This window comes from Heptranchias perlo, chromosome 36 (genome assembly GCF_035084215.1).
Source record: "Heptranchias perlo isolate sHepPer1 chromosome 36, sHepPer1.hap1, whole genome shotgun sequence".
Taxonomy (NCBI): domain Eukaryota; kingdom Metazoa; phylum Chordata; class Chondrichthyes; order Hexanchiformes; family Hexanchidae; genus Heptranchias; species Heptranchias perlo.
Genome location: NC_090360.1, coordinates 21,596,195 through 21,618,328, shown reverse-complemented (window position 1 = coordinate 21,618,328; position 22,134 = coordinate 21,596,195). Strand labels below are relative to the sequence as shown.

The 22,134-nt window shown below is 46.7% G+C and overlaps 1 protein-coding gene across 7 annotated transcripts in view; it reads right to left on the bottom strand.

Moving 5' to 3' along the window:
- LOC137304189 (paired box protein Pax-2-like) overlaps positions 1-22,134 on the bottom strand; it is a 181,109-nt gene that overhangs the window by 16,062 nt on the left and 142,913 nt on the right. For all 7 annotated transcript variants that reach the window (XM_067972714.1, XM_067972716.1, XM_067972715.1 and 4 more), the window contains exon 8: positions 6,334-6,435. In XM_067972714.1, coding sequence (XP_067828815.1) covers positions 6,334-6,435 — 102 coding nt within the window. The remainder of the gene's footprint in view (positions 1-6,333; positions 6,436-22,134) is intronic.

Below are 22,134 nucleotides of genomic sequence, written 5' to 3'. Positions count from 1 at the left end.
CCCCTTAATATCTTATAAACTTCGATCAGATCACCCCTTAACCTTCTAAAGTCCAGAGAATACAACCCCAATTTATTTAATCTCTCCTCGTAACTTAACCCTTGAAGTCCGGGTATCATTCTAGTAAACCTACGCTGCACTCCCTCCAAGGCCAATATGTCCTTCCGAAGGTGCGGTGCCCAGAACTGCTCACAGTACTCCAGGTGCGGTCTAACCAGGGTTTTGTATAGGAATTATAGTCTGATTTAACTCTTTATGAGTTTAAGGCTTCCCACAAAGCAAAGAATTTCACTGTAGACAGTGAGGCCTCGATTTTACCAAGGTGGGGGGAGGCGATGGTGAGGGGTGGTGGGAGGGGTGCGTGGGAGTTTGGTAACGGGCGATGAATCCAGCATGGTCGGCGAACCCAATCTTAACGGCAGGGCTTTATTTAACCAAAACTTCCTAGACTCCCGACCGATAGCCGGCCAGATTAACTACCTGGCCAGAGGGCGGAAGCAGGAATTTGGCCGCAGCCGGAGACCTGGGGAACAGACTCCGGCAGTCAGTGGCCGGAGGGAATTCCCTCGCATCGCGGTGGGAAGGGAAGGACGGAATTTCCGTGTCTCAGGATTCCCCGAAGGCCGGAGGGGGTGGTGGGGGGGTGGGGGGGGGGATGCATTTCCTGGCCCACAAGGAGTTCAAAGAGTGGAGAAGTTGTTAAACTTACCTGGGCCTCTTCTGGCCAGTTGGCTCCCCCCACCATGTTGCTGTTGCCGGGCAGCAGACAGCACGGGACTCTCCCTGCGTGGACCTTAAAATTACATTGCGAGTTGGAGGTGGGATCTTGATTTTTAAGATTTGAACCCCTCGCCCGTCAATTTCGTGTCCTTCACGGTGGGGGACGAGGAGGGGGAGTTAAAATGGAGGCCTGAGTGTCAACAGTTATTAAACCAATGACAACAACGACAAAAGCTGTCCCATGACACTTCAAAGAGACATCGGAGCTGAGCCTAATAAGTCTTGATAGCACACTTGATAGCACACTTGATAGCAATCACGAACAAAACCCTGGTTTATTCCCAATTGTAGCACCCAACTGAAAGCAGCTGGACCAAACTGAGGCCCTCTTTGCTCTGATGGTTCAGTACCACACAAGGCGGTGTAATTACTCTGTGGCCGCAAAGGGGAAAGAAGATTTTTCTTTTTAAGTTATGTGAGATGTCCTGTAATGACAAAGAGTGGTTTATTTTGTAGCATAGTTGGAGGTTTGCTCACAATTGGAACAAGTCGTTAAACTAATGTCAGCCACTGGTTGTTAGGCATTCAGGCTTCTGGCATTTACCAGGCCTCTTCAAAAGATCACAAGATAATAACGGACGAGGAAGGCCATTCAGCCCATCTTGGTAGATCCATCCAGAGAGATTCTAACATTCCCTTATTGTAGCATCTGATTGTTTTCCCCCCAAGGATCCATCCTTGGTCCCTTCCTATTTTTCATCTACATGCTGATCCTCGGCCATATCATCCAAAAACTGAAGACACCCAGCTCAACCCCACCATCACCTCTCTCAACCTCTCCACTGCCTATGATTTGTCATACTGCTTGTCCAACATCCAGTACTGAACGAGCAGAAATTTCCAGAAATTGGCTAACACTTCAATGCGGTATTGAGGGAGTGCTGCACAGTTGGAGGTGTCGTCTTTCGGATGAGATGTCAAACCGATGCCCTGTCTACCCTCTCTGGTGGATGTAAAAGATCCCATGGCACTATTTGATGACGAACAGGGGAGTTCCCCCTGGTGTCCTGGCGAACATTTATCCCTCAACCAACATCACTAAAGCTGATCATCTGGTCTCTTATCTCATTGCTGTTTATGGGATCTTGCTGTGCACAAATTGGCTGTGTGTTCCCCTACATTACTTCAAAAGTAGTTAATTGGATGTGCCGGAGTAGAGTTAAGAGAGAAATCAGGAGGGCAAAAAGGGGACATGAGATTGCTTTGGCAGATAAGGCAAAGGAGAATCCAAAGAGCTTCTACAAATACATAAAGGGCAAAAGAGTAACTAGGGAGAGAGTAGGGCCTCTTAAGGATCAACAAGGTCATCTATGTGCGGAACCACAAGAGATGGGTGAGATCCTGAATGAATATTTCACATCGGTATTTACGGTTGAGAAAGGCATGGATGTTAAGGAACTTGAGGAAATAAATAGTGATGTCTTGAGGAGTGTACATATTACAGAGAGGGAGGTGCTGGAAGTCTTAACGCGCATCAAGGTAGATAAATCTCCGGGACCTGATGAAATGCATCCCAGGACGTTATGGGAGGTTAGGGAGGAAATTGCGGGTCCTCTAGCAGAGATATTTGAATCATCCACCGCTACAGGTGAGGTGCCTGAAGATTGGAGGGTAGCAAATGTTGTGCCTTTGTTTAAGAAGGGCGGCAGGGAAAAGCCTGGGAACTACAGACCGGTGAGCCTGACATCTGTAGTGGGTAAGTTGTTAGAGGGTATTCTGAGGGACAGGATCTACAGGCATTTGGAGAGGCAGGGACTAATTAGGAACAGTCAGCATGGTTTTGTGAGAGGAAAATCATGTCTCACGAATTTGATTGAGTTTTTTGAAGGGGTAACCAAGAAGATAGATGAGGGCTGTGCAGTGGACGTGGTCTACATGGACTTCAGCAAAGCCTTTGACAAGGTACCGCATGATAGGTTGTTGCATAAGGTTAAATCTCATGGGATCCAAGGTGAGGTAGCCAATTGGATACAAAATTGGCTTGACGACAGAAGACAGAGGGTGGTTGTAGAGGGTTGTTTTTCAAACTGGATGCCTGTGTCCAGCGGTGTGCCTCAGGGATCGGTGCTGGGTCCGCTGTTATTTGTTATTTATATTAATGATTTGGATGAGAATTTAGGAGGCATGGTTAGTAAGTTTGCAGATGACACCAAGATTGGTGGCATTGTGGACAGTGAAGAAGGTTATCTAGGATTGCAACGGGATCTTGATAAATTGGGCCAGTGGGCCGATGAATGGCAGATGGAGTTTAATTTAGATAAATGTGAGGTGATGCATTTTGGTAGATCGAATCGGGCCAGGACCTACTCCGTTAATGGTAGGGCGTTGGGGAGAGTTATAGAACAAAGAGATCTAGGAGTACAGGTTCATAGCTCCTTGAAAGTGGAGTCACAGGTGGATAGGGTGGTGAAGAAGGCATTCGGCATGCTTGGTTTCATTGGTCAGAACATTGAATGCAGGAGTTGGGATGTCTTGTTGAAGTTGTACAGGGCATTGGTGAGGCCACACTTGGAGTACTGTGTACAGTTCTGGTCACCCTATTATAGAAAGGATATTATTAAACTAGAAAGAGTGCAGAAAAGATTTACTAGGATGCTACCGGGACTTGATGGTTTGACTTATAGGGAGAGGTTAGACAGACTGGGACTTTTTTCCCTGGAGAGTAGGAGGTTAAGGGGTGATCTTATAGAAGTCTATAAAATAATGAGGGGCATAGATAAGGTAGATAGTCAAAATCTTTTCCCAAAGGTAGGGGAGTCTATAACGAGGGGGCATAGATTTAAGGTGAGAGGGGAGAGATACAAAAGGGTCCAGAGGGGCAATTTTTTCACTCAAAGGGTGGTGAGTGTCTGGAACGAGCTGCCAGAGGCAGTAGTAGAGGCGGGTACAATTTTGTCTTTTAAAAAGCATTTGGACAGTTACATGGGTAAGATGGGTATAGAGGGATATGGGCCAAGTGCAGGAAATTGGAACTAGCTTAGTGGTATAAACTGGGCGACATGGACATGTTGGGCCAAAGGGCCTGTTTCCATGTTGTAACTTCTATGATTCTATGATTCTATGATTCTATCCTGAGGTTATGAAAGGCGCTATATAAATGCAAGTTTTTTCTTTGTTCCTTTTTTTCCTACTCTCTTTTATTCTCTAAGGTTTACCCTGAATCCCCACAATTATGAGTCTAATTAATAACCTTTTGCGTGAAACTTTGCCATCAAGGCCATTTGGAAATCCAAGTACACCATGTCATAGGGCTTACCGTAGTCCACTTGTCAACATTCCCTTTTTAAAAGAGATCCCGATAATGAGGCTCTCTCCAAAAGGCTTCCTAATAATGAGGAATTATAAGGGGCTCTGATATTAAGATTCTCTATTTAACAGAAAACAGAAGTCATAATGGTGACATTCCCTCTCTTAACGGGATCTTGATGGTGAGGTAATGTTTTGAGAAGCCATCACCTTGCTGAAAAACTCTTTGGCAAACTTTTTAGCGGTTAAACAAATTGTAGTTATTTTCATTAGGACAGAGAAGGTTAAGAGGAGAGCTGAAGGAGAGGGTCACACTTCAAAGGGTATTGATGCGGTAAATCAGGAAAATCTTTCCCACTTAGCGTGGATAGAGGATTGGTTAACAGACAGAAAACAGAGAGTAGGGATAAATGGGTCATTTTCAGGATGGCAGGCTGTAACTAGTGGGGTACTGCAAGGATCGGTGCTTGGGCCTCAGCTATTTACAATCTATATTAATGACTTAGATGAAGAGACCAAGTGTAATGTATCCAGGTTTGCTGATGATAGTGGGAAAGTAAGCTGTGAGGAGGACACAAAGAGTCTGCGAAGGGATATAGACAGGTTAAGTGAGTGGGCAAGAAGGTGGCAGATGGAGTATAATGTGGGGAAATGTGAGATTATTCACTTTGGTGGGAAGAATAGAAAAGCAGAATATTTTTTAAATGGTGAGAAACTATTAAATGTTGATGTTCAGAGAGACTTGGGTGTTCTCGTACAAGAAACGCAAAAAGTTAGCATGTAGGTACGTCAAGCAATTTGGAAAGCAAATGGAATGTTGGCCTTTATTGCAAGGAGGTTAGAGTGCAAAAGTAAGGAAGTCTTACTACAATTGTACAGAGCTTTTGTGAGAACTCACTTGGAGTGCTGTGTACAGTTTTGGTCTCCTTATCTAAGGAAGGATATACTTGCCTTAGAGGCGGTGCAGGGAAGGTTCACTAGATTAATTCCTAGGATGAGAGGGTTGTCCTATGAGGAGAGAGTGAATAGAATAGGCCTAAACTCTCTGGAGTTTAGAAGAATGAGAGGTGATCTTATTGAAACATATAAGATTATGAAGCGGCTTGACAGGGTAGATGCTGAGAGGTTGTTTCCCATGGCTGGAGAGTCTAGAACTAGGGGGCATAGTCGCAGGATAATGGGTTGGCCATTTAAGACTGAGATGAGGGGGAATTTTTTTCACTCAGAGGGTTGTGAATCTTTGGAATTCTCTACCCCAGAGGGCAAGGGATGCTGAGTCATTGAATATATCCAAGACTGAGATCGATAGATTTTTGGACTCGAGGGGAATCAAGGGATATGGGGATCAGGCAGCAAAGTGGAGTTGAGGTCGAAGATCAGCCATGATCTGATTGAATGGCGGTGCAGGCTCGAGGGGCCATGTGGCCTACTCCTGCTCCTATTTCTTATGTTCTTATGATCGTGTGTTAGAAACTGGAGGTAAATTTAAGATCATCACCAAAAGAACGAACAGAGCAGTTAGGAGAATTTTTTAGGGTTGTTGGGTCATGGAATGCCTCACCAGAAGCAGTGGTAGAAGCAGTCCATTATAGATTTTAAAAGGGAAGTGGATAAATAAACATTTAAAGAGTATGAGGAAAGGGCAGAGGAACGGGACCAAGTAGATGTCTCTTTCAGAGAGTCAGTACAGCTAGGATGGGCCGAATGGCCTCCTTCTGTGCTGTAAAATTCTATGGTTCTATGATTCCACACAATGTTGTGAATCAAGTCAAATGTATCATCATCACTCACAAGGCACTGCTCTTATTCTGTAGCCAAAAAAGGCTTGCAAAACACTTTTTCATGAAGATGCTTCTCCTTTCAAAGAGGTGTTGATGACCAAAGAATCTTATTAACAATATATGAATAAATAATAAATCAGTAAGTACCCCAAAACTGCAAAAACCCTTTGTTCCCTCACTCTGCAGGTCATTGGGTGTTGCCAGCCATGACTGCAGTTTTTGACCCCGGCAACACCGCTGCTCAGCCAAGAGGGCCAGCCACCAGGGGGCGCTGGCAAATATCCCATCAACCCCTGCACGTCATCCTTTCTGATGTAATGGTGAACCCTGATATGCTCTTCATCCCACTGCCAGTCTCTCATCACTAGCAGGTAATGGCTCCAGACATAACATGCAAACCCATCACACTATAAATAACGATGCATAGTTACAGAGAAGGAATTTCCAAACACACTATCACTGTTTCCCACCCTCCCCACCCCCACCCCCTTCACATTGAAGGCATCTCATTAAACTTTTGAGTTACCTGGTACCATGCCGGCCAGCGTGGAGGTGGAGTAGCTGCCCTGCCCAGTCGGGGGAACATGTGGAGGATAGCCAGGTAAAGTTGTACTTGCCATATCGCGGCCTGAAAAACAAACAAGCCTTAAGTATAAATTGGATGCACTGTGGCATTTTAGAGAACTAACAGTCAAATATTATTTGTTGTGAGCCTGTGAGTGTGCGAGTGAGAGTGAATCATAGAATCATAGAAAATTTACAGCACAGAAGGAGGCCATTCGGCCCTTCATGTCCATGCCGGCTGAAAATGAGCCACCCAGCCTAATCCCACTTTCCCGCACTTGGTCCGTAGCCCTGTAGGTCACGGCACTTCCAGGTGCACATCCAGATACTTTTTAAATGAGTTGAGGGTTTCTGCCACTACCACCCTTTCAGGCAGTGAGTTCCAGACCCCCACCACCCTCTGGGTGAAAAAATTTTTCCTCAGCTCCCCTCTAATCCTTCTACCAATCACTTTAAATCTATTCCTCCTTGTTATTGACCTCTCTGCTAAGGGAAATAGGTCCTTCCTCTCCACTCTAACTCGGCCCTTCATAATTTTGTACACCTCAATTAAATCTCCCTTCAGCCTCCTCTGTCGCAAAGAGAACAACCCCAGACTATCCAATCTTTTCTCATAGCTAAAATTCTCCAGTCCTGGCAACATCTTCGTAAATCTCCTCTGTACCCTCTCCAGTTCAATCACATCTTTCCTGTAATGTGGTGACCAAAACTGTACACAGTACTCAAGCTGTGGCCTAACTAGTGTTTTATACAGTTCCAGGATAACCTCCCTGCTCTTATATTCTATGCCTCAGCTAATAAAGGAAAGTATTCCATATGCCTTCTAAACCACCTTATCTACCTGTCCTGCTACCTTCAGGATCTGTGGACATGCACTCCAAGATCCCTGACTTCCTCTACACCTTTCAGTATCCTCCCATTTATTGTGTACTCCTTTGCCTTGTTTGCCCTCCCCAAATGCATTACCTCACACCTCTCTGGATTGAATTCCATTTGCCACATTTCTGCCCACCTGACCAGTCCATTGATATCTTCCTGCAGTCTACAGCTTTCCTCCTCACTATCAACCACACGGCCAATTTTTGTATCATCTCCAAACTTCTTAATCATACTCCCTACATTTAAGTCCAAATCATTAATATATATCACAAAAAGCAAGGGACCCAGTACTGAGCCTTGTGGAATGCCACTGGAAAGAGCCTTCCAGTCACAAAAACACCCGTCGACCATTACTCTTTGCTTCCTGCCACTGAGCCAATTTTGGATCCAACTTGCCACTCTCCTTTGAATCCCATGGGCTTGCAATTTCTGGCCGGTCTGCCATGTGGGACTTTGTCAAAAGCCTTGCTAAAACCCATGCAGACTACCTCATAACAGGAGGAGGAGGCTCTGCAAACATCCCCATCCTCAATGATGGCGGAGCCCAGCACATGAGTGCAAAAGACAAGGCTGAAGCATTTGCAACCATCTTCAGACAGAAGTGCCGAGTGGATGATCCATCTCAGCCTCCTCCCGATATCCCCACCATCACAGAAGCCAGTCTTCAGCCAATTTGATTCACTCCACGTGATATCAATAAACGGCTGAGTGCACTGGATACAGCAAAGGCTATGGGCCCCGACAACATCCCGGCTGTAGTGCTGAAGACTTGTGCTCCAGAACTAGCTGCCCCTCTAGCCAAGCTGTTCCAGTACAGCTACAACACTGGCATCTACCCGACAATGTGGAAAATTGCCCAGGTATGTCCTGTCCACAAAACGCAGGACAAATCCAATCCGGCCAATTACCGCCCTATCAGTCTACTCTCAATCATCAGCAAAGTGATGGAAGGTGTCATCGACAGTGCTATCAAGCGGCACTTACTCACCAATAACCTGCTCACCGATGCTCAGTTTGGGTTCCGTCAGGACCACTCGGCTCCAGACCTCATTACAGCCTTGGTCCAAACATGGACAAAAGAGCTGAATTCCAGAGGTGAGGTGAGAGTGACTGCCCTTGACAACAAGGCAGCATTTGACCAAGTGTGGCACCAAGGAGCCCTAGTAAAATTGAAGTCAATGGGAATCAGAGGGAAAACTCTCCAGTGGCTGGAGTCATACCTAGCACAAAGGAAGATGGTAGTGCTTGTTGGAGTCCAATCATCTCAGCCCCAGGGCATTGCTGCGGGAGTACCTCTGGGCAGTGTCCTAGGCCCAACCATCTTCAGCTGCTTCATCAATGACCTTCCCTCCACCATAAGGTCAGAAATGGGGATGTTCGCTGATGATTGCACAGTGTTCAGTTCCATTCGCAACCCCTCAGATAATGAAGCAGTCCGAGCCCGCATGCAGCAAGAACTGGACAACATCCACGCTTCCTTCCTAACATCCACTCCCTTCCTAACAGCACTGTGGGAGAACCTTCACCACACGGACTGCAGCGGTTCAAGGAGGCGGCTCACCACCACCTTCTCAAATAACATTCGCACCAGACAAGTGCCAGGCAATGACCATCTCCAACAAGAGAGGGTCTAACCACCTCCCCTTGACATTCAACGGCATTACCATTGCCGAATCCCCCACATCAACATCCTGGGGGTCACCATTGACCAGAAACTTAACTGGACCAGCCATATAAATACTGTGGTTGCAAGAGCAGGTCAGAGGCTGGGTATTCTGTGGCGAGTGACTCACCTCCTGACTCCCCAAAGCCTTTCCACCCTCTACAGGGCACAAGTCAGGAGTGTAATGGAATACTCTCCACTTGCCTGGATGAGTGCAGCTTCAACAACACTCAAGAAGCTCGACACCATCCAGGACGAAGCAGCCCGCTTGATTGGCACGCCATCCACCACCCTAAACATTCACTCCCTTCACCACCAGCGCACTGTGGCTGCAGTGTGTACCATCCACAGGATGCACTGCAGCAACTCGCCAAGGCTTCTTCGACAGCACCTCCCAAACTCGCGACCTCTACCACCTAGAAGGACAAGAGCAGCAGGCACATGGGAACAACACCTGCACATTCCCCTCCAAGTCACACACCATCCCGACTTGGAAATATATCGTCGTTCCTTCATTGTCGCTGGGTGAAAATCCTGGAACTCCCTTCCTAACAGCACTGTGGGAGAACCTTCACCACACGGATTGCAGCGGTTCAAGAAGGCGGCTCACCACCACCTTCTCAAGGGCAATTAGGGATGGGCAATAAATGCCGGCCTCACCAGCGACGCCCACATCCCATGAACGAATAAAAAAAATGCACTGCCCTCATTGACCTTCCTTGTATCCTCCTCAAAAAATTCAATGAAGTCAGACACGACCTTCCCTTAACAAATCTGTGCTGACTGTCCTTGATTAGTCCGTGCCTTTCTAAGTGACGGTTTACGCTGTCCCTCAGAATTGATTCCAATAATTTGCCCACCTCCGAGATTAGACTGACTGGCCTGTAATTACACGGTCTATCCCTCACTCCCTTTTTAAACAAGGGTACATCATTAGCAGTCCTCCAATCCTTCGGCACCACGCCTGTATCCAGGGAGGATTGGAAAATGATTGTTGAAGCCGCCGCTATTTCCTCCCTTGCTTCTTTTAACAGCCTGGGATACAGGGTGTGGTGATTTAACTACTTTCAAAGATGCTAATGCCCTTAATACTTCCTCTCTCACTAGGTTTATCCCATCTAATATTTCACACTCCTTCTCCTTAACTACAATCGCTGCATCGTCCCTCTCTTTTGTGAAGACAGATGCAAAGTATTCATTAAGAACCATACCCACATCTTCCGCCTCCACACACAGATTACCTTTTCGGTCTCTAATAGGCCCTACTCTTTCCTTAGTTATCCTCTCGCTCTTAATGTATTTACAAAACATCTTTGGGTTTTCCTTGATTTTACTTGTCAGTATTTTTTCATGCCCTCTCTTTGCTTTCCTAATTTCCTTTTTAATTTCACCCCTGCAGTTTTTATACTCCTCCAGGCTTTCTGTGTATGTGTGTGTGTGTGTGTGTGTGTGTGTGTGTCCACGTGCCCGTATGTGGATGTGTTGTGTCAGCTTTGATCGCAGACTGACCCAAGTTCCTCTTGTTTCTCAGTAGGTAGTCTCAGATAATGATCCTGATTAGTCTGTTAATCTATGGTTCTAAACACAGCACAATAGAAGAAACGATTAAGATACCAGGAGGAAATGTCATTAACTGACCAGTAATTAGACTGTTGATTAATAAATTGCAAATATTTTATAGTCTTGTGCTCGCCACGAAACATGTAAGAAATGAAATGCTGTGAGCAGCAGCCAGGGTGGAATGATCCTTCTGTCATGGGCAGTTCAACGAGCATGGTCTGATCAAATACAGACACACACGTGCACACACACAAACGCTGGAACACGCACACGCTCATACACACAAACATGCACACATGCACGCATGGGTACACAAAGATGCACACACACACACACACACACACACACACAAGCACAAGGATGTGCACGCGCTCATGCCGACACACACGTGTACACGCATCCACATGTTACGGGTACGGTAGCATAGTGGTTATGTTACTGGACTGGTAATCCAGTAGTCCTGGACTAATTATCTGAAGGCATGAGTTCAAACCCCGCCACAGCAGCTAGGGAATTTAAATTCAATTAATTAAATAAAATCTGGAATTAAAAAAAACTAGTAACAGTGGCCATGAAACTACTGGATTGCCGTAAAAACCCATCTGGTTCACTAATGTCCTTCAGGGAAGGAAACCTGACAGTCCTTACCCGGTCTGGCCTATATGTGACTCCAGACCCACAGCAATGTTGTTGATTCTTAATCGCATTCTGAAATGGCCAAGCAAGCCATTCAGTTGTACAATCCCGCTACAAAAAAATCATAATCAGAATAAAACCGGGCGGACGACCCGGCATCAGATCACTAGGCACCGGACACGACAAAGGCAAACTAAGCCCAGTCGACCCTGCAAAGTCCTCCTCACTAACATCTGGGGAATTGTGCCAAAATTGGGAGAGCTGTCCCACAGACTAGTCAAGCAACAGCCTGACGTAGCCATACTCACAGAATCATATCTTTCAGCCAACGTCCCAGACTCTTCCATCACCATCCCTGGGTATGTCCTGTCCCACCGGCAGGACAGACCCACCAGAGGTGGCAGTGCAGTCAGGAGGGAGTGGCCCTGGGAGTCCTCAACATTGACTCCTGACCCCATGATATCTCATGGCATCAGGTCAAACATGGGCAAGGAAACCTCCTGCTGATTACCACCTACCGTCCTCCCTCAGCTGATGAATCAGTCCTCCTCCATGTTGAGCACCACTTGGAGGAAGCACTGAGGGTAGCAAAGGCACAGAATGTACTCTGGGTGGGGGACTTCAATGTCCTTCATCAAGAGTGGCTCGGTAGCACCACTGCTGGCCGAGTCCTGAAGGAAATAGCTGCCAGACTGGGCCTGCGGCAGGTTGTGAGCGAACCAAGACGAGGGAAAAACCTACTTGACTTCGTCCTCACCAATCTACATGTTGCAGATGCATCTGTCCATGACAGTATTGGTAGGAGTGACCACCGCACAGTCCTTGTGGAGACGAGGTCCTGACTTCATACTGAAGATACCATCCAACATGTTGTGTGGCACTACCATTGTGCTAAATGGGATAGATTCAGAACAGATCCAGCAGCTCAAAACTGGGCATCCATGAGGCGCTGAGGGCCATCAGCAGCAGCAGAATTGTATTCCAGCACAATCTGGAACCTCATGGCCCAGCATATTCCTCACTCTACTATTACCAACAAGCCAGAGGATCAACCCTGGTTCAATGAGGAGTGTAGAAGAGCATGCCAGGAGCAGCACCGGGCGTACCTAAAAATGAGGTGCCAACCTGGTGAAGCTAGAACACAGGACTACGTGCATGCTAAACAGCGGGAGCAACATGCTATGAACAGAGTGAAGCAATTCCACAACCAACGGACCAGATCAAAGCTCTGCAGTCCTGCCACATTCAGTCATGAATGATGGTGGACAATTAAACAACTAACGGGAGGAGGAGGCTCTGCAAACATCCCCATTCTCAATGATGGCGGAGTCCAGCACGTGAGTGCAAAAGACAAGGCTGAGACCATCTTCAGTCAGAAGTGCCGAGTGGATGGTCCATCTCGGCCTCCTCCCGATATCCCCGCCATCACAGAAACCAGTCTTCAGCCAATTCGATTCACTCCATGTGATATCAAGAAACGGCTGAGTGCACTGGATATTGCAAAGACTATGGGCCCCGACAACATCCCGGATGTAGTGCTGAAGACTTGTACTACAGAACTAGCCGTGCCTCTAGCTAAACTGTTCCAGTATAGCTACAACACTGGCATCTACCCAACAATGTGGAAAATTGCCCTGGTATGTCCTGTCCACAAAAAGCAGGACAAATCCAATCCGACCAGTTACCGCCCCATCAGTCTACTCTCAATCATCAGCAAAGTGATGGAAGGTGTCGTCGACAGTTCTATCAAGCGGCACTTACTCACCAATAACCTGCTCACCGATGCTCAGTTTGGGTTCTGCCAGCACCACTCGGCTCCAGACCTCATTACAGCCTTGGTCCAAACATGGACAAAAGAGCTGAATTCCAGAGGTGAGGTGAGAGTGACTGCCCTTGACATCAAGGCAGCATTTGACCGAGTGTGTCACCAAGGAGCCCTAGAAAAATTGAAGTCAATGGGAATCAGAGGGAAATCTCTCCAGTGACTGGAGTCATACCTCGCATAAAGGAAGATGGTAGTGGTTATTGGAGGCCATTCATCTCAACCCCAGGACATTGCTGCAGGAGTTCCTCAAGGCAGTGTCCTAGGCCCAACCATCTTCAGCTGCTTCATCAATGACCTTCCCTCCATCATAAGATCAGAAATGGGGATGTTCGCTGATGATTGCACAGTGTTCAGTTCCATTCGCAACCCCTCAGATAAAGAAGTAGTCCGTGCCTGCATGCAGCATGACCTGGACAACATCCAGGCTTGGGCTGATAAGTGGCAAGTAACATTCGTGCAAGACAAGTGCCAGGCAATGACCATCTCCAACAAGAGAGATTCGAACCACCTTCCCTTGATATTCAATGGCATTACCATCGCCGAATCCCCTACCATCAACATCCTGGGGGTCACCATTGATCAGGAACTTAACTGGGCCAGCCACATAAATACTGTGGCTACAAGAGCAGGTCGGAGGCTGGGTATTCTGTGGCGAGTGACTCACCCCAAAGCCTTTCCACCATCTACAAGGCACAAGTCAGGACTGTGATGGAACACTCTCCACTTGCCTGGATGAGTGCAGCTTCAACATCACTCAAGAAGATCAACATCATCCAGGACAAAGCAACCCACTTGATTGGTACCCCATCCACCACCCTAAACATTCACTCCCTTCACCACCGGCGCACCGTGGCTGCAGTGTGTACCATCTACAGGATGCACTGCAGCAACTCGCCAAGGCTTCTTCGACAGCACCTCCCAAACCTGTGACCTCTACCACCTAGAAGGACAAGGGCAGCAGGCACATGGGAACAACACCACCTGCATGTTCCCCTCCAAGTCACACACCATCCCGACTTGGAAATATATCGCCGTTCCTTCATCGTTGCTGGGTCAAAATCCTGGAACTCCCACTGAGGGAGAACCTTCACCACACGGACTGCAGCGGTTCAAGAAGGCGGCTCACCACCACCTTCTCAAGGGCAATTAGGGAGGGCAATAAATGCCGGCCTCGCCAGTGATGCCCACATCCCATGAACGAATAAAAAAAAATCAATCAGAAAACAAAACAGTAGATAGAAGTTAAGGATAGAACCTCATGGCTACCTTTCAATAAAATTTTAAAAATCTGGTTAGTCCTGAATTAGCACTGTATGGCATTCGTTTATAACATTTAACCCCTTCATATAAAATTACTTTGTTCATTATCTTAATGGAGGTATGAACCAACTGGAATTAAAGGTCAGCACTCCTGTTAAGATAGCGCACAGCAGGATTTCATATGAATGTGTTAAATGTTCGTACATTAGTATTGCGGAGTTTATTCTATAGGCACCATGACTCCTGCAGTAAGTTCTGAATGAGCAAGGCCAGCTTGTGGTGGTCTGTCATTTCCCCAAATCACTCACCTAAGAGGAGGATCATACGTTACCCAACAGACAACGGGGAGGCTAGAGTCATCGGCACCAAGCTGTGGGTTATTTCTTTTACAGAATGGCCAAGAAAGCAGGCAGATGGAGTATAACGGTGGAAAGAGAGAGAGAGGGAGAGAGATGGACACAGAGAGGCAGCAGCTGTTGTTACAATGAGAGGGGAAAGGACGAAAGTTAATCAGTAATATCATAAATTGGTGAAATTTTAATGTAAAAAGTCCCAAGATGCTTTGCAAATGGAAGTAAGCAAGAGATACTGAGAGCAGGTGACCAAGAACTTGGTTGGAAAGATGGGTTTTGAAGAAAGTTTTTAAAAAGGAGAGAGAGGTTTAGGGAGGGGAGAAGGGGTGAAACAGGTGAAGGATCTGGTAGAGGAGGGTGCACACAAGGCCAGAGTTAGAGGAACAGAGTGTGCAGGGTGAGGCGGGGTGAGGGTATGGTGGAATTTGTAAATGAGGTTGAGGATCAGCCTACTTACAATATGCAAATCGCTGTAATTTTCCTTTAGCCAGTAAAGTGCTCTGAGACACCTCTCTGTACGTTATAAGAATTCAATTCAAAGAGGAAAGGAAGAACTTGCATTTATATAGCACCTTCTCTATCCTCAGGACGTCCCAAAGCGCTTTCCAGCCAATTACTTTTGAAGTCCAGTCACTGTTGTTATGTAGGCAAATGTGGCAGAACAGATGCACACAGCAAGATCCCACAAACAGAAAACAGCATCAACAAATTGCATTTATATGGGGCCCTTAATGTAGAAAATCTTGCCAAAGCATTTTACAGAGATGTAATCAAAACAAAATGCACATCCAGCAAAAAAAAAAGATAGTAGGAGTGGCGGCCAAAAGCTTGGACAATGAGGAGTGTCCTGTGTGAGACATCTCCCTGTCGTAGCTGACCTGTTTTGGGGGCAACACCTTCCTTCAGGCTACCCCATAGATTAAGCTCCTGGTGGTTTTTAGCTTCCAAGCCAAAGGGGCAGAGTGGTACGGTCTCTTGTCTTAAACTAGACTGGTAATTCAGAGTGTTAACACCCAGCGACATAAGTGAGAGGACACTCCCTCCCTCTCATTCCAACTCAGGGGCTCACACACAGGGTGGGAATGTAGGTGAGTATAATCTTATAATCACAGTGATAATCATTGTTTAGGAAATGCATGTAACAGTTTGTTTTTACTGAACCAAAGATGATTATCTGTCACCTCTATTCTTTCCCATCCATTTCATTTGTATCCACTGTCTGTGTTTTAATCTCCACTAAAACAGAGTAGGTAAGCCCTCACACCATTAGGATAGCCACAGACTTCCTCCCAGCCCATCTGCTGTGGATATAGTTTAGTGTTGAGATAGACTGAGCACAAGTACAACAGCAGAAGATTCCTGGTGCAACAAACAATCGAAATTTTCAAATTCTTGCCGTTTCTTATGTGACCATTCAAATACCAGTCTCTGATACCCTTTGCATCTCTTCAGCCTAAGCTCCTTTTGACATAAGTTCCACAGCCAGGGATTCAGAGGTTACTTTGCACCGGCACAGACACATTAAATGTCTTTAAGAAGCATGCCATTGCTATTGCCTCTCCTCCTTCAAGCTGATGAAACCGTCACTAGGATCAAGAGTTTGAAATGGAAAAATGTCAGATCTTTCAAAAATATTTCAAGGACTGCCCGTGCCAGATTCTGAGCTTTTAACACTTTGAAATGTTAAAATACGCAGATATAAGAGGACAGGTATGAAGAGTCGACACTGTACATCACAGAGGCATTAACCCACACCTATCACAGGGTGCACTAATACACACCTATCACAGGGGGCATTAACACACACCTATCACAGGGGGCATTAATACACACCTATCACAGGGGGCATTAATACACACCTATCACAGGGGGCATTAACACACACCTAACACAGCGGGCATTAACACACACCTATCACAGGGGGCATTAACACACACCTATCACAGGGGGCATTAACACACACCTATCACAGGGGGCATTAATACACACCTAACACAGGGGGCATTAACACACACCTATCACAGGGGGCATTAATACACACCTAACACAGGGGGCATTAACACACACCTATCACAGGGGGCATTAACACACACCTATCACAGGGAGCATTAACCCACACCTATCACAGGGGGCATTAACACACACCTATCACAGGGGGCATTAACCCAGACCTATCACAGGGCGCACTAATACACACCTATCACAGGGGGCATTAATACACACCTATCACAGGGGGGCACTAATACACACCTATCACAGGGGGGCATTAATACACACCTATCACAGTGGGGCATCAATACACACCTATCACAGGGGGCATTAACCCACACTTATCACAGGGCGCACTAATACACACCTTTCACAGGGGGCATTAACCCACACCTATCACAGGGGGCATTAATACACACCTATCACAGGGGGCATTAACCCACACTTATCACAGGGGGCATTAACCCACACCTATCACAGGGCGCACTGATACACACCTATCACAGGGGGCATTAATACACACCTATCACAGGGTGGCATTAATACACACCTATCACAGGGGGCATTAATACACACCTATCACAGGGTGGCATTAATACACACCTTTCTCAGGGGGCATTAACCCACACCTATCACAGGGGGGCATTAACCCACACCTATCACAGGGGACATTAACACACCTATCACAGGGTGGCATTAATACACACCTATCACAGGGGGCATTAACCCACACTTATCACAGGGGGCATTAACCCACACCTATCACAGGGCGCACTAATACACACCTATCACAGGGGGCATTAATATACACCTATCACAGGGTGGCATTAATACACACCTATCACAGGGGGCATTAACCCACACCTATCACAGGGCGCACTAATACACACCTTTCACAGGGGGCATTAACCCACACCTATCACAGGGGACATTAACCCACACCTATCACAGGGTGGCATTAATACACACCTATCACAGGGGGCATTAACCCACACTTATCACAGGGGGCATTAATACACACCTATCACAGGGGGGCATTAACACACACCTATCACAGGGGGCATTAATACACACCTATCACAGGGAGCATTAACCCACACCTATCACAGGGGGCATTAACACACACCTATCACAGGGGGCATTAACCCACACCTATCACAGGGCGCACTAATACACACCTATCACAGGGAGCATTAACCCACACCTATCACAGGGGGCATTAACACACACCTATCACAGGGGGCATTAATACACACCTATCACAGGGAGCATTAACCCACACCTATCACAGGGGGCATTAACACACACCTATCACAGGGGGCATTAACCCACACCTATCACAGGGCGCACTAATACACACCTATCACAGGGAGCATTAACCCACACCTATCACAGGGGGCATTAACACACACCTATCACAGGGCGCACTAATACACACCTATCACAGGGGGCATTAATACACACCTATCACAGGGGGGCACTAATACACACCTAGCACAGGGGGGCATTAATACACACTTATCACAGGGGGCATTAATACACACCTATCACAGGGCGGCATTAATACACACCTATCACAGGGGGCATTAACCCACACTTATCACAGGGCGCACTAATACACACCTTTCACAGGGGGCATTAATACACACCTATCACAGGGGGCATTAATACACACCTATCACAGGGGGCATTAACCCACACTTATCACAGGGGGCATTAACACACACCTATCACAGGGTCATTAACCCACACCTATCACAGGGGGCATTAATACACACCTATCACAGGGGGCATTAATACACACCTATCACAGGGGGCATTAACCCACACCTATCACAGGGGGGCATTAACACACACCTATCACAGGGGGCATTAATACACACCTATCACAGGGGGCATTAATACACACCTATCACAGGGGGCATTAACCCACACCTATCACAGGGGGCATTAACCCACACTTATCACAGGGGGCATTAATACACACCTATCACAGGGGGCATTAATACACACCTATCACAGGGGGCATTAACCCATACTTATCACAGGGGGCATTAACACACACCTATCACAGGGGGGCATTAATACACACCTATCACAGGGGGCATTAATACACACCTATCACAGGGGGCATTAATACACACCTATCACAGGGGGCATTAACCCACACCTATCACAGGGGGGCATTAACACACACCTATCACAGGGGGCATTAATACACACCTATCACAGGGGGCATTACTACACACCTATCACAGGGGGCATTAACCCACACCTATCACAGGGGGCATTAACCCACACTTATCACAGAGGGCATTAATACACACCTATCACAGGGGGCATTAACCCACACCTATCACAGGGCGCACTAATACACACCTATCACAGGGGGCATTAACACACACCTATCACAGGGGGGCATTAACACACACTTTTCACAGGGAGCATTAATACACACCTATCACAGGGGGGCACGAATACACACCTATCACAGGGGGCATTAATACACACCTATCACAGGGGGGCATTAATACACACCTATCACAGGGGGCATTAACCCACACTTATCACAGGGGGCATTAACACACACCTATCACAGGGGGGCATTAACACACACTTTTCACAGGGAGCATTAATACACACCTATCACAGGGGGGCACGAATACACACCTATCACAGGGGGCATTAATACACACCTATCACAGGGGGGCATTAATACACACCTATCACAGGGGGCATTAACCCACACTTATCACAGGGGGCATTAACACACACCTATCACAGGGAGCATTAACACACACCTATCACAGGGAGCATTAACACACACCTATCACAGGGTGGCATTAACCCACACTTATCACAGGGGGCATTAACACACACCTATCACAGGGTGGCATTAACCCACACCTATCACAGGGTGGCATTAACCCACACTTATCACAGGGTGGCATTAACACACACCTATCACAGGGAGCATTAATACACACCTATCACAGGGCGCACTAATACACACCTATCACAGGGGGGCATTAACACACACCTATCACAGGGGGCATTAATACACACCTATCACAGGGGGTATTAATACACACCTATCACAGGGGGGCATTAATCCACACCTATCACAGGGAGCACTAATACACACCTATAACAGGGGGGCATTAATACACACCTATCACAGGGGGCATTAATACTAATACACACTTTCACAGGGAGCATCAATACACACCTTTCACAGGGAGCATTAATACACACCTTTCACAGGGAGCATTAATACACATCTTTCACAGGGAGCATTAATACACACCTATCACAGGGAGCATTAATACACACCTATAACAGGGGGCATTAATACACACCTATCACATGGGGCATTAATACTAATACACACTTTCACAGGTAGCATCAATACACACCTTTCACAGGGAGCATTAACACACACCTTTCACAGGGAGCATTAATACACACCTTTCACAGGGAGCATTAATACACACCTTTCACAGGGAGCATTAATACACACCTTTCACAGGGAGCATTAATACACATCTTTCACAGGGAGCATTAATACACACCTTTCACAGGGAGCATTAATACACACCTTTCACAGTGTGCATTAATACACACCTTTCACAGGGAGCATTAATACACACCTTTCACAGGGAGCATTAATACACATCTTTCACAGGGAGCATTAATACACACCTTTCACAGGGAGCATTAATACACACCTTTCACAGGGAGCATTAATACACACCTTTCACAGGGAGCATTAATACACACCTTTCACAGGAGCTTTAACCCACACCTATCACAGGGTCATTAATACACAACCATCACAGGGGGGCATTAACCCACACCGATCACAGGGGCATTAACCCACACCTATCACAGGGGCCATTAACCCACACCTATCACAGGGGCATTAACCCACACCTATCACAGGGAGCATTAATACACACCTATCACAGGGGGCATTAACCCACACCTATCACAGGGGCCATTAACCCACACCTATCACAGGGGGCATTAACCCACACCTATCACAGGGGCATTAACCCACACCTATCACAGGGGGCCATAAACCCACACCTTTCACAGGGTCATTAACCCACACCTATCACAGGGTCATTAATCCACACCTTTCACAGGGGGCATTAACCCACACCGATCACAGGGGCATTAACCCACACCTATCACAGGGGCCATTAACCCACACCTATCACAGGGGGCATTAACCCACACCTATCTTCGGCTACTTCGTCCACACTAAATGGGACAGCCTCATTATTTGCATCCTTTTATCATTGTCACTTTACCGTGGACCAGTCCAGGTTCTTAACCAGGACGAGAAGGACATGGGCTCAAGCCCCACTCCAGAACGTGAACCCACAATCAAGGCTGACATGCCAATGCAGCGCTGAGGTAGTGCTGACTTGTCAGAGGTGCCATCTTTCAGATGAGATGTTAAAACTGTCCGCTTTTTAAGAGGACGTAAAAGATCCCATGACACTATTGGAACCAGAGCAAAGGGGTTCTCCAGGAGGACTGGACAACATTCCTGACTCAGCTAACACCGCCAGAAACAAACTGGCTATTCGTCCATTTACTGTTTGTAGGATCTTGTATGCTAATTGACTGCGATGTTAAAAGTAATTTATTAGCTGTGAAACATTTTGGGATGTCCTGAGGATGTGGCAAGGTGCTATATAAATGCATTTCATTGATTAAGGTGAGCCAACATTTTCCAGTACAGTGGTTCAGATCTTGGGACAAAAAGTACAGGTTCTTCAAGTTTGTGTACCAGCTCTTGCTGCTCCTGTCTTCCCAAACCCTTTCCTGCATTCTTAGGTTCTATGGTTCTAAGTCCAGCTCTCAGATCCCAAAGCTTTCTCTGTCTTCCACCCCAAATAAGTGAGACTCTTGGCTCTTGTTGCATGTTCTCTCCCTCTTACCCAAATCCAAGCTCCCACTGTGTTGTCCCTCTCGCCCATGTCATGTGTCCCACTGTGCATTCTCCCACTTGACCAAGTGCCAGCCCCTTGAACTATCTCTCTCTTCCTCCCTCTGAGTCCTCCTCAGTCCCTTTGATCTATTTCTCTCCCACCAAGTCTGACTCCTGGCTCGTAACCCAGCCCAGTTGAATCACAAATTAAAATTATGCTGATGGAAAGGAATGATCTCCCCACAGGTACATCACACAATTAATCAGTGTCTCCAGGATTTGAACATTATTACAAAGTTTGCCATTTTTTTGTTTACAGAGAATAATTGCAGCAGTAATTCACTGTCAGTTTGTTCAGCTTCTTTGCTTTTTCTCTTACAGAATCATAGAAGTTCACAGCACAGAAGGAGTTCATTACACCTCTGCTGGTTCTCTGAAAGAGCTCTCCACTTAGTCCCATTCCCCTGTTCTTTCTTCCAATCCTTTTAAATTTTAAATGGGGCAACCGGTTCCTCCATTTAGCCTGCATCCATGTCAGGAAGCTCACCTTGCAAATTTTACCCCTGGTATTTAGAAACATCCCTTAATCGATATCAGCCAAGGCTCAGGCAGTAGCACACTTGCCTGAGTCAGAAGGTTGTGGATTCAAGCCCTAC